Genomic DNA, 12,830 nt, shown 5'->3' with positions numbered 1-12,830 from the left:
AAACTACGCATCCCATCAACCATTGCAAATGATCCCTTGCAAACAACTGCCAGTCCGCATCTTATTGAAATTTACCTTGTTGTTAATATAGTGTTGCAATACATTGTAGTTTGTGTCCTGTATGTATACAATGCGTGCAACAGTTACAACACGATTTTCGCCATTATTGTAAACATTTCAATGATAACAGCAAGCTACACCAATCAGACACTATTACACATGAGGATTCAACATTGCGAATACATTATTATTACATATTTTTTGTAATCATCCAGACTTGTGTCTTCTACAAGAGCACATATCATTGTTTCACATTCAAGTAGCGGATGGTAAGTCTTCCTTGGATGGTTTCAGTATCAGAATCTCTATTCAGAAAATAAATGGGATTTGTACTTCAGGAAACACACTGTTGATCTCTATACCTGGATAATTTTATCTCCAGGCTGAAGAATCTTGGCTGCCGGTCCCTCAGGCTGGACCCTTGTCACATATATGCCCTGAAAGGATGGAGAATGTTTTTTAAAACATTACTTTCACATCTAAAGCTGACAGAGTTGTAGAAGACAGATGAGAATAATGCAGAGCACTACAACAAGAAATCTTATTAATGGTGTGTTTTTACATTGTCATCTGGATGAAAGGGGTTTCCTCGTCCTCCCACTCCTCCTGATATACTGAAGCCCAGCTCTGGATTCTTCTCCACTTTCACACGGAACTGAAACACACCCACATAGTTTCAGTTACTATTTATTCAGTCATTCATTGATAATTACACTGCTTTCCTGTATTAGGGCTTTCTAGCTAATGTACTTCTGAAATGAAAGGACTCAAATTCTGGTTAATGAAAAAGAACATCGGCAACGCCTAAGCTTCAAAGAGGTACCATTTCTTTGAGGTATAGTTTTGGCAGATGCACTAATTTGCCTTCTGAGAGCTGGATAAGATCAAAACAATTCTTAGTTCTGCAATCAAAGCCAAAGTCCAGCACTTTACTCGCTGTAAAATCGGTTTGTTTTAGTACAAATGAAACAAACAAGATTTAACATGTTATGCCTGTAGCACACTAGAGGATAATCAGCCCAATTTCGGGTAGGATTCAGCCCTCCGGACGATCCTAGGAGCTACTGAAGAAGAACTGAAACTTGGCTTCCTACAGCGTAAATAAGGCGTTTGTTTCCTGTACCACGTGAACAGAAGAAAAAGAGGACCAAGGTTAGCTGTTTATGCTAAGCTAAGCTACTGGCTGTAGCTTCATCATTGGACAGTGGTCCAATGATCATCTCGCTCATATCAAACTTTTCCTCCAATCAAACCTCAGACAAAACAATAAAGAATTCACTTAAAGTCACTTTGCAGCATCTCAGTTTTTTTCTTGTCATTTTCATGCTTCCTTCACCTCTTGCTGCATTGCTTCTTGCGGGACCCGGGGGGGTGCTTGTGGCTGGGAGACTTTGAGCATCAGGTAATCGATGAGCTGCTCTCTGGAAGGGTGGCGAGCCATGGGCATCTGGGTCACCTGGGTCATCTGAGGACGACCAGCGGGTCCCATCTGACCGTTCAACAAAGGCACCTGAGGAACAAAAACACACAGCGATGAAGTGAAAAGTTCCAGCAGGATTTTCTCTCAAGCTTCCTGGACCTTTCAACAAGTTAAATTTAGGCCTTTTTTAAGACCTTTTTTTAGAGCATAATGAATGAAATGTAAGAATAACATCAAGTGCGACAGATATGAAGGATAAGATGGATAAAGTGAAGTAGACTAGACTAGTAGACTAGACTCAAACCACAGAGACAGTAGGTATCCATAATCAACCAGAGCCAAGCAAAGTGTACTGCAATCAATTCTAATCAATCTTGTAGGCTCAGTTATTGGTTCCACATTCGTCTTGTTTGTTGTTTTATTACAGCGTGCCATTATCTGTATCGCTGAGAAAGAACTACTACACAGTGAGACATTACAAACCAAGCAGATATTTTAAAGCACAATCCAAATAGCATTAAATGATAATTAAGACATATTTAAACCTTTGTAAGTTCTGAACACCTTTAGACTTGTTAAGGGCTAAAATTCAGATGACTGAATTTTAGACATGCAGAAATCCTGTCTTTTCTTAAAAACAAGCCCTGTAGCATCAGGGTAAAATGCAGACAACATATGCAAGAACAAGTAATTCCACAATCAGCGAGGTTTACATTTTCATAACTACCCTTTCTGTGTATACTGCAGCAAGAAATATGCCGCTGTATGTTAAATAACCTACTTTTCTGTGGGGGTCCAAGGTGTAGCTCTGCTGCCCTTGTGGACTATACACATCATCCTGAAATGGAAGAAAGAGGGGATGAATTACACTGCACTCACTCCACTAAAAAAACATTTACAAACAAAGGATAATTGACAAACACATTTTTCATGTTGGGTAAATGATATTAGGCAGTGCAGTGTTGATTTAGAGGAGAGGAAAGGAATACATCTGATTAAAATGATGAAAATCTGTGATGTAACTGCCTATAGTTTCTATTCATACACTATGCAACACGTAATTGTGAGTATTAACTTTCTGATAATCTATATAAACACCTTCTAAATGCGAATATGCAGACTCTGTAGGAGAGGGACAATGTTTTGGGGCTGGAAGCATTCTGGTTCTGTGTCTAGTTTGACCAATCAGCAAGCTTTGGTTGCCTGAAGGTAAACACATTGACCGAAATGCATCAGCTATCTGCTTTTTAATCTCTTTACATCCATATGCAGATAGCTGTTAACAGAGATTACTCAGAATGTTGTCTGGACCTAAAACATCTACAAAAATCACCTCAGTTTGTGTTTTTTGTGGAGAACGTTCAAATTGTGTGATAAAGAAACTAGTAGGACTTTATACGGGGAACGGCATCTTGGCCCAGATAACAGTCTACACTGGATGCCCTGAAATATTAGCCGTGGCCAACAGAGGCTAATTCGTTGTCAGAAATGGGACGATCCAAGATTGACCTTCTGAACATGAAGTGAATCCTAAATGTCAAGTAGTGAAGAGGTTAAACAACAGCCTCAGACGTCTCTGGAGAAAACAGCCCTGCTATCCACTTTGTAGATCACTTGGATGCACACGTCTACATTCTTACCATTCACAATCACAGTTTTCATCCCCACACAGAAAGTGAGAGGTTAAGATGTGATTTTGATGTGATCAAAAATATTGAAGTGAACATCTAATTAGAGTTAAGGGAGAAAAGAAAATCAAGGTTGCTGGGATGTATTACAATCACAGGATGTGATCACAGGAGTGGGGCAGGTTGGAGGGAGAATGCACAGGGACAGTGATTATGACGTTAAAGAACCTGGCAGGTATAAAAGGGGGCACTTTGTACCATATATAACATTCAAATTACATATCTGGTTGTCAGCTTTAATGCAACCAAAAGTGGTATTTCCTTAGGGAGAAAGTAAGCTAAAATAATATCTTATAAATAATAATGTATTGGTTAATTTATGCAGTTCCATCACAGCTTAGGGTGACGCTTTTTGTTGTCAGCTGGATTCAGAGTAAATACAGACTGGCACTGAATGTGTCACCAGAATCACACAGCAGCCAGAAATATCTTTAGGTTTAATGCTTGAATGAGATGTAGCAGCCACACGCAGCCAGAAATATCTTTAGGTTTAATGCTTGAATGAGATGTAGCAGCCACACGCAGCTTGTAAGACTTTATATCATTTCTTTACTCGCTACAGCTCTGTAGTGGTCTCTGACAACAGCTTTACTTTGTTTTGTCCTCCTCTGATTCTGCCATGCAATAAAGTCGACTAACCCGACTGGAACATGGCACAACAACCAAGTGGGCCCCTTTTAAACATGTCTGTTTGAATTAAGCAAGAGAGAGCTCCACAAACATCCAGTTAGAACACATTGTATTTTCATTAGGAAACATCACGTGTTAGGGAAGGGTTTGTGAGAGATCTGATGTTTGGAGAAACTTCATCACCCAACATTTACTTTCACTTGTCTATAAAAAGGACAAGTAAAAGATGTCTTCTGAGCATCGGTGATCACTTTCTCACATCAAGGAGAGAAGGAAACAGACATTTCCTTATCTTCTATAGGATGTGAAACTAGCACAGGCTGGAAGCCCCGGCTCAGTGAGAGCTGCAGGGGCTAACGACAAGTTGACAGTACTCACACAGAAGCCCAGAGCTCCATACGGCTGTCCCTCTCTGGGACTAAAGACCAGAGACCCTTGGCTGGCATGCATATCCCTACAGCTGCCGTAGTGAGACCAGCTCAGCGGAGCGTTATTGGAATTATAGGAGCGAGACAGCGCATTCTGAACAGAGGGACGACATGGAACGACCAGCAGCAACCGACATGTCAGTGGTGGCCATGCAATCCACCAAATGAGCATGACATAAAAGACACAACAGACACAAGTTTACAACATACACAGAAAAAGAACATGCAGTGAATAAGAAGCATTTTGCAAACAGCTGGGTTAGTAGACATTTATAAAGGGTCAACTCCACATTAAAGGGTCAGTTCACTCAAATCTGTATTGGTACTTAGCCATACAAGTAAATAGAGTTTCATTTGTCCAGGCTTCGTGATGTATCCAAAAAAAATGTAGTATACTAAAGTTTCAGGTAAAATCTCTTTCCAAAAATCTGTCCACAATTGGACCGGTATGGACCATTTCTTTGGTAGAAAGTAGTTCCAATTAGAACTCACTCAGTAGAGCGCATACTTCCTCCAAGGCCCAAAAGTCCCCTCACCAAACCCCATTTAAATTCACTAGATCCAGATTTTTGATTGGATCGTCACCAAATTACACACACAGATAAATATCAGTCTCCTAAACATGGGAGCTTTTCCCCCCATCAGGATCCATGAATTATTCTCTAAAAAATCCACAAAAATGTTGTAAAATACAATGCTGCAAAGTGAATACAAATTCCTGGCTATGCACCCTGATCTGGACTCACACCAAAACATTATGGGTTCTTTCACACATGCACAACACAGCGGGAGGTTTTCTGCAAAGACACGTTCACATCTGCAACAAATCCTCTGCATTATTCAGGCGAGAGGTGGAGCAGCCGGGTGCAGCAGACAGAGATAGGAAGTGACGTATTAACTCTGCTGCAGTCAGTTTCTTGACAACATACAGACACTGCTGTCGGCTCTTATCACCACAAACTCTCTTGACATATTAGTCAGTGACTTCCACGTGTGTCACCGCTTTTTCACTGTGGAATATTTGTCTGCCCTTTCTTTCATTTTTGCATCTGTCGCGTGTTAGAGGCGTCATCAAACCTCCCACTTGCTCGCGGTGAATCCAGCGGGAGATCCCCCACTGGATTCACACATCAACTTCTCCTGGATTTCTACAGACTTTATACTAGGAGGTCAGGCAGAGAAAGTCCGCAGAAACTGCGGAGCGTCTGACTCGGACATTTGTGTTCACACATGCACCTCCTCCAGAGAGAATACGGAGGAACTGCAGAGTTCAGTGCATGTCTAAAGCAGCATTAGCAATTATAACAATATTGCCTGTAAATGTGAGCATATTCATGTTCATACTGAGGGATCTGGTCACAGGTTAACTACTAGAAAAAACTCCTTCAACACAAATTCCACACATTGTATCACATGAGTACTTTTTACCTTTTCAATTTTCTTGGCCTCGATGTGACGCATCACCTGATCTCTCCAGTCTTGCGGCACTCTTGCTGCTCCCACTCCCGCTCCAGGGCCATCCAGGAGCGAGTACTCAGACTTCACCCTGGTGTTGGGCCTTTTGCTGGGGCTGCTGTGCTGGTAGTTGAAATCACAGACGGACATGGTCCTCTCTGGAAGCTCGTGGGGCTGTGGCCTCGCAATGAGAGGCCTGGAAGCTCCGGGTACGTCGATACTGTAAGTGCGAGCTGACAGGGGCCTCTGCGCGGCCTGGCTCATTGCCAGCGGGCCCCTGGCGAGGGTGTGAATGTCCCTGTAAGTCATATATTCCCCATCGGGCAACTGCATGCGCCTTGGGTCACCCATTGAAGCTGTGGAGGCGGTGCTACTTTGCCTCTGCAGAGTGCTGCTGCGAGGCTGGCTGCCAGTAGAATGAAGTCTCTCCATAGCCCACATGTCCCCAGAGGGTTTAGGAGCCATGGGAGGCCCCCTTTGCTGTTGCTGTTGAGGGAAGGGAGGTGCCTGATTACGATTGGAGTAGTTGGTGTTGGCTAGTGAGTGTGGAGGAGGAGGGAGGTAGCCCTGGTGCTCTGGGGGCATGGCCGTCCTCTGGGTCCACATGCTCTCTTTCGGTATGGCACTGCTTGTGTATTGAATATTGTACTGAGGAGGAGCGATGCCCATGGCCATGCTGGAGGAGATTGGGTATCTGCTGGTGCTGGCAGGAGGCTTGGAGCAGGAGAGCAGGTCTGAGGAAGATGCAGAGGAGCTGGGGTAGACCTGGAGACTCTGGTCATTGAGTAACTGACTGGCTGACTTGCTCCTGACTATGCTCTGGCCCTGAGCTCCTGGCCCCGGACCGGCTCCTGCCATCCAGCTCATTGCTGCTGCCTCATATGCTTCATCATCCCCTTCAAAGGAGAACAGCCTCATGCCCCCTGTTTCCATGTTACTGACACTGTGGGACTTCATCACCTGTGGGGGATGGCACCTTTTGTCTGGAGACAGCTCCTCTGTGCTGCGAGACAGAGACATGTCACTGCTGGCTGTCACGCCTGTCGAGGCCACATGCACGGCAGATGGCTCCGCTCTCACTGCTTGACTTTTGTTCCCCAGACTGTTGAAGCGGTCACCGACCTGCTGGTTTCCATTCTGTAAATGCTCCAAGTTGTCATTGCTGAAAGTCTGCTTTCCGCCCAACTCCTCCCGGGTTACGGAACCATTCTTGGTTTTGTCCACCTCATCCAGCTGAAGCATGTTGTCAGTTGGCAGCTTGGAAATGTTCATATTGATCTGGTCCCACTTGGTGTAGGTGTCTTCCATGCCATTGTTGATTCCCTTCTCAATGAAGGCCAGTCTGGCTTCCATTGACAGGTCGTAGTCGCCCATTTTTTCTGGTGGCGTCTGCTGGGTTTTCAAAAGGGCCTGAAGGGACGTTTCAGAGCCATTACCATTATGGAGGAGAGGGGTGGTGTCTTTAGGCTGGTTCATGTTCTCATCTTCTTGCCTGAAACACAGGAAAAGACATCAGAATTTGTAAAAACAGCAGGAGGACGTGTCTCCCTTTTTACTCTGTTAACCCTTGTAGACTGGGTGCAACGTTTGTGTGTTTTGGAGCGTGCATCCGCGATGTCATAGTTTTCAAGACACACAAATATTTAAATGCATCAATTAGTCACTAAAATACTTGCAGAAAAGACTAAATATAATTACGGGGAATGTAGTTTGTTAGTGCTTTTAGCCTGCAAAAAAGTAGTGCATCAGACAATGACTGATGACCTAAATGAGGAGAGGGATATTGAAGCTGATCACAGCAGTTTTTCACTGATAAAAAACGATGAAAATAATAACGAAGACAAGACAGATCCAGACGATGTGGCTTCTGAGGCTCAGTCAGTTAGATTTATGGAAAAGGTGATCTCCAATGAAGTCAAACCTTTAAGCTAACAAATGTTTTGATTTTTATGTGTACATATGCTTCGGATGCTGAAAAATAAAACTTTCTGTAAACGCTGGCAATTCCATCAGCTCTTCAGAAAACCCTCAGGTTTTAGGTGGTTGTTTTCAAACAATTTTTTTAGAATACGTCTTTATTATTCATGTGTTAACATTGAATATACCAACCGGCTTTTCGGGAGGAAAGGCATCTTTGCCTCTCTCTCAGGGGTACACAGAGAGTTGTCCTGGCTGCTGTCCGTGGTCAGAGACACTGAGTCGGACATGCGTGATGGGGATGAACAGTTACTATTGTTCTGGTTGCTGTTGGCCACAGTGTCATCCAGCAAAGAGTCTGCATCTTTCCCATCATCTGATGATCAGGAATATCAGTTAGTGAATCAGTTTGATTTTCCACTGAAAAAAAGAACTGTTTTAGTGACTCAAAGAAAACCTTTTACCTTTTTTGTCCTTACTTAACGTCACTACTTTTGGCTGGTTGATGGAGATCTCAATAAGAGGGGGTCTCATCTCTGCTATTTTCATTTCCTCTTCTTCATCCGACAGCTCCTCAGAATCCTGGAAAATACAATCTCTTTCGTAAAGCTGCATTTTTCTGATAAAGCTTCATCATGTGCTTGCTGCACTTTTTGTTTGTAAAACTGTGAGAACTCCTTATAATTGTGAGTTCTAAATATTCAGGTACCTCAAGTGTGTCCTCGTGGTTCATCATGGAGCCCTCTGAGGATTTCAGTGGGACTCTGTGGGAGCTGTAAGACGTGTCTGAAGCGTCTTTAGAATCTGGTGCAGAGGGATTTTGGGCATATATATTGGCAGATACATGGGGCGCTTTGTCTGTTGCCACGCCGTTGGGGCACGGGGCCTCTATCACCTGCGCAAAAACAATCCAGATGTTTTCGTATGAAAAATGTTTCTTTACATGAATGTAGAATAATTTTCAAGGTTTATTAAAGAGGCACTAAAGTGAGGTAAATATAAAAAAGGAAAATGAAAGTGAAAGTGACACTTCTTTCCAAATAAAATATCAGTTACATATGAAGCCGACCTTTACACCCACATCCTGCACACCAATGTGGTTCCTCTCTTTCCCCGACTCGTCGCTTGACTCATCCTCCTTCAGCCTGTGAGCCACAGACTGGGCTGTCTTCACCATGTTCTTCAGCTCCTCTGGATATGGTGTAGGGTAGCGCTTCAGGTTTCCCTCCTTGAAGAGTACAAGAAAGCTTCTAATTAAAATAATCTTGTTGCACAATATGGTTTGTCAGAAGACAGAGGTGATGGACAAGCAGTGTTTAATGGGAAGTAAATTGATAACAATGTACATTAGGAACGTGCAATACAATACAGACACTTTTCCCTCAGATACACAGGCACTAGGGATTCATAGAGCTATCAGTCAAACTAGGTGAGTAAAGACCCTTATTCCCTCTGACAATATTTTAATTACATGAAAACAGTTAAATCAAAAAGAAAGTTGATCCCAAACTATACTCCAATAGCCCTTAGAGCGGAGGTAAATCATATCAACCCAGTTATTTTCCTTTCAGAGCTGTGACACTAACCCTCGGTGGCGTTTCTCTCTCATCCTTGTCCTCGTCACACTCGAAGGCCACCTGAGCTCGGTGCTTGCGTTGTTCCTCCCACAGCGCCGGATTGAAGCTCTCCGAGTCAGAGCTGGGAATGTCTGGAGGAAAAAGCAGAAACCAGGACGCAAATCTTTTATTACTTTTTAAATGAATGCTTTGCAAGTCATCCCCCATGGAGTGAAATTCATGCAAATGCCACTAGATGGTGCAAAGACACCACAAGGCCTTCCAATAAACTGAAGGCACTGAGGAGGAACTTGAAATTGAGAATTTGAACAGTGTAGACTCTCAGAAATGTGGTTCTAATAAATAATGCTCAAATGTTGAAGACAAAAAGCTTTAACAATGCTTGAGCCTGTGCTTCAAACTGACATCACTGAATATTAAACTATTTGACATAAAATCGAGCTATATTACGAAAAAAACGCAAATATATAAAAAGTACAACAATTAACAGTCTTGCAGGATTTAGCGGTAACTTCTTTCTAAACTCTTTATAATCTCCATCACATATATATACCAACTAATTATTCAACTCAATCTCACACCTATACTGTCACTCCTTTTTGAAACAAGGGCGTGATTACTATTAAAAAGGGGTCATGGTGGTTGATATAATGGCGCAGCTTTTCTAAAACTTTGCAGTAACGTCATACATCTTATCTATTGTGTCCGGTTGTGTCTGACGATGTCTGACACCTGATAGAAGTGAATCTTTTAAGCTTCTGCATGTGAGTGTCTGTGGTTTCCTGTGTTAAAAGGCTCTTTGCCTCTACACATATAGAGAATACTTGCTATCATGCAAGCTAGTTATGAGAAGAGTGATTATATTCGGTTCCTTCGAAGCCAACGTCACCTGAAATTAGATCATATCAGGAAATCTGCTTATCTACAATTTAACACACATTCCAGATTGTAAATGTGCAGTGGATATGAGTCACTGGTGTTTACTCTCCATATCAACAAGTTGTGTAACATTATAATTGCAGTCAGGTTATGACTGATTCCAGTTTCTTAGGAGAGCACAAGGAAACAGATCAAGTTTTCTCGGAATAAATTCCTAAGTAACTATAAAAAAAACTGTATAAAGCAGATGACTGGCAGACAACAAATAGAGGCCAGAACTTAGATGCACTAACATTTCAGGTAGTTGGGCTGACTGGCAGTCACCCCCTCTCCACCCCCCCACATTGACTAGGTTTCAGAAATCGGACTATAATGATGTTTACATGAGTTGCTAATAGAATATTCCATTCATGTTCCCACGTTACAGAGTATAGTCTGATTATGACTGACTGAATGACTGACTGAATGACTGACTGAATGACGACTCAATGACTCAACACTACGTCCTACTACTTGTTCACACTCTGACTCAGGATATGTGACGACGAGCAGTTGGTAACTGTCGTACATTGATGTCGCAAAATGTTCTGAAATGATGGGTTAAAGTTGTATACATGTCAACTTAATGTGACTAAGGTCAGAATACCCGACATTTCTTAATTGGATTATTATTATGCTGTAAAATGCTGTGACTGTTACATGACAGTGTCTTTTTGAGACTATTGGCTTCATGTAGATAATATCACAATATTGATGTCCACGTAAACGTGTCTACTGTCCATCACGATGTTTAACTGTAGACGTTGTCATATGCTAATTCAGTAGATGTCACCCAATCCCAGGTGCAACACATGGCTGGAACCTTGAAAAATCAAGCAGCTCATTCTCCACCATTTCAATCATTTAAGAACGCAGATCTTGAACCACTAATTACTCCAAAGCGAAGATGCGACAGGGTGAGTGCAAGATGTCTGGTGCAATAGGAAACCAAACCAAACTAACAGATGCTCGACAGGAGGAGAAGACTTTGTTTCAGATAACGATGCCCCTCATAAAATATGCATTCAGGGATCCCTGCAGGTCACCTCCAAGACTGCTACCATACAAACGGTAGTTGTAGTCATGGGGATGCCCGATAATTTGACATCAAAATACATTAAACTTAACTAAAAATCAAATTGCTCACTTATTTGATTCAGTTTTGTATTTTCATGCTTGGTGCATAACATCAACTTCCCCAAACTTTGTCAGTGTTTTGTCTTTGTAAACTGTGCTTATATAAGTCATACTAGCGAAGTTGTATAAGATGAATGAGTGCTTGGTAGTACTGATTAATTAATGCGCCCAAATCTTTAACACCCGGCTCTGCTACTAAGAAGTGATTAGTGAAATTAGGTTAGAAACATTTTCAGTTTGAGTGTGTGTCAGATGAATAATGATCATGAAGGAATATAAAGGAGAAATGATGGCGTGTTGAGTGCACAGTACTCACACTCCTCTGTCCTGGTTTGCTGGGGGAACATGTAGTTAGTCAGCACAGTTTTGTGCGTCTCTGGATCCTCCTCTTTCTGCAGAGGGATCAGGGGCTTTGACTGTGGGAGACAAAATGTACGTTTGAGGGTTTTATCTGCAATGAACCGTGCTTTGTCAAGACACTCAGTGCTAAAAAAATCGTGGAGTTCACTGTGCCTGGCAGGTGTCATCATGAAAAAGAACACAAAACCACAGGGGAAATAACACACCACAAGATGTACCAATCCCCCACAACTTCCCATCTTTATTCCAAGCTGAATTTCTTTCCTTCACCTGGTTTTAATGAGACGTTACTCAAGTACATCACAATGTCTCTTCCTGTCGTCCATTTCCTGATGAAATAGCTTTAAGTCCCTTAGGCCCTGTTACACCTGTGGCACCTGCCCAACAGTATTCCTGTATCTTAGTGCTGATGTCACTGTTGCCTCACCTGGGTTTATTTTATGCAATGCTGACACAACAGGTGCAGTACTCCTGACTCTTACTGAGAAAAGATAATTTATGTAGCATCTTTAAGTTCTTAACAAGTCAGTAAAACAGCAGGACATTTTCACCTGCTACCATGACCCCAAAACATCAATTATTGTTTGTATAAGATGGACAGTCCTCATATGAAACCACATTTAAATTTACAAGATCTGGATTGGTATTTGGAGCTGCACCAAATCACAAACATTCATAAACATCAGTCCCCTACACATGTCTGACTTTTTCCTTTGAGAGCAATGAATTATTCTCTGAAAGGAACATGTTGGCTTATTCTCAGAGAATCTGCTGCTTTTCTCTGTGTCGTATCATTGTTAATTTAATCTATTTGAGATTTATTGACTTTAAAGATGTGGCCATGGTGGTGTGTAAGACATTTTTTCACAATTTGCTCACATTTTTGACTATTCATCAATCACTTGAAAAACTAATTAGCAGATTATTCCATAAATTATTCCCTGGGAAATTGTCCCAATCTCGCAATATTAAAAAAGGTGGAAAAGAAAATTCTGGATCGACCTCCTGATCCGGCTCTGGATAAAATCTTTGGATAGGTTCTTCACTGACACAAACCACATCCTTCCACCAAGTTACATGGAAATCATTCAAGTAGTTCTGCGTAATACTGCCAACTAACAAACAAACGCTGATGAAAACATAACATCCTTGTTGGAGGTCATAAAAGCCGTTTCCAGCACTCTGGGCCAAAAGGTGAACTCTGAGTTGATGAACCCTGAGATGGGAAACCCTGAGTGTT

General features: G+C 42.1%; 1 protein-coding gene and 1 long non-coding RNA gene across 4 annotated transcripts in view; both read right to left on the bottom strand.

Moving 5' to 3' along the window:
- Positions 1 to 12,830, bottom strand: part of erbin (erbb2 interacting protein) — a 55,217-nt gene that overhangs the window by 3,245 nt on the left and 39,142 nt on the right. Inside the window, exons 15-26 of one of the 3 annotated variants that reach the window (XM_034602083.1) lie at positions 11,547 to 11,646; positions 9,185 to 9,306; positions 8,668 to 8,826; positions 8,308 to 8,493; positions 8,063 to 8,180; positions 7,791 to 7,974; positions 5,655 to 7,173; positions 4,177 to 4,320; positions 2,262 to 2,318; positions 1,397 to 1,570; positions 623 to 715; positions 423 to 497 (exon numbers count right to left, since the gene is read on the bottom strand). In XM_034602083.1, coding sequence (XP_034457974.1) covers positions 423 to 497; positions 623 to 715; positions 1,397 to 1,570; positions 2,262 to 2,318; positions 4,177 to 4,320; positions 5,655 to 7,173; positions 7,791 to 7,974; positions 8,063 to 8,180; positions 8,308 to 8,493; positions 8,668 to 8,826; positions 9,185 to 9,306; positions 11,547 to 11,646 — 2,931 coding nt within the window. Of the gene's footprint in view, positions 1 to 422; positions 498 to 622; positions 716 to 1,396; positions 1,571 to 2,261; positions 2,319 to 4,176; positions 4,321 to 5,654; positions 7,174 to 7,790; positions 7,977 to 8,062; positions 8,181 to 8,307; positions 8,494 to 8,667; positions 8,827 to 9,184; positions 9,307 to 11,546; positions 11,647 to 12,830 lie in introns of those variants that run through there. The other 2 variants (XM_034602084.1, XM_034602085.1) reach the window with 2 other exon arrangements.
- On the bottom strand, positions 4,327 to 5,045 carry LOC117771574. Its single transcript, XR_004615615.1, has 3 exons — positions 4,939 to 5,045; positions 4,735 to 4,737; positions 4,327 to 4,533 (listed from the first exon to the last, which is right to left on the bottom strand). It is a non-coding gene; the product is annotated as an uncharacterized LOC117771574 (long non-coding RNA).

The sequence above is a fragment of the Hippoglossus hippoglossus genome, chromosome 12 (assembly GCF_009819705.1).
Source record: "Hippoglossus hippoglossus isolate fHipHip1 chromosome 12, fHipHip1.pri, whole genome shotgun sequence".
NCBI classification, from domain to species: domain Eukaryota; kingdom Metazoa; phylum Chordata; class Actinopteri; order Pleuronectiformes; family Pleuronectidae; genus Hippoglossus; species Hippoglossus hippoglossus.
This window is presented reverse-complemented; position numbering and strand designations above follow the sequence as displayed.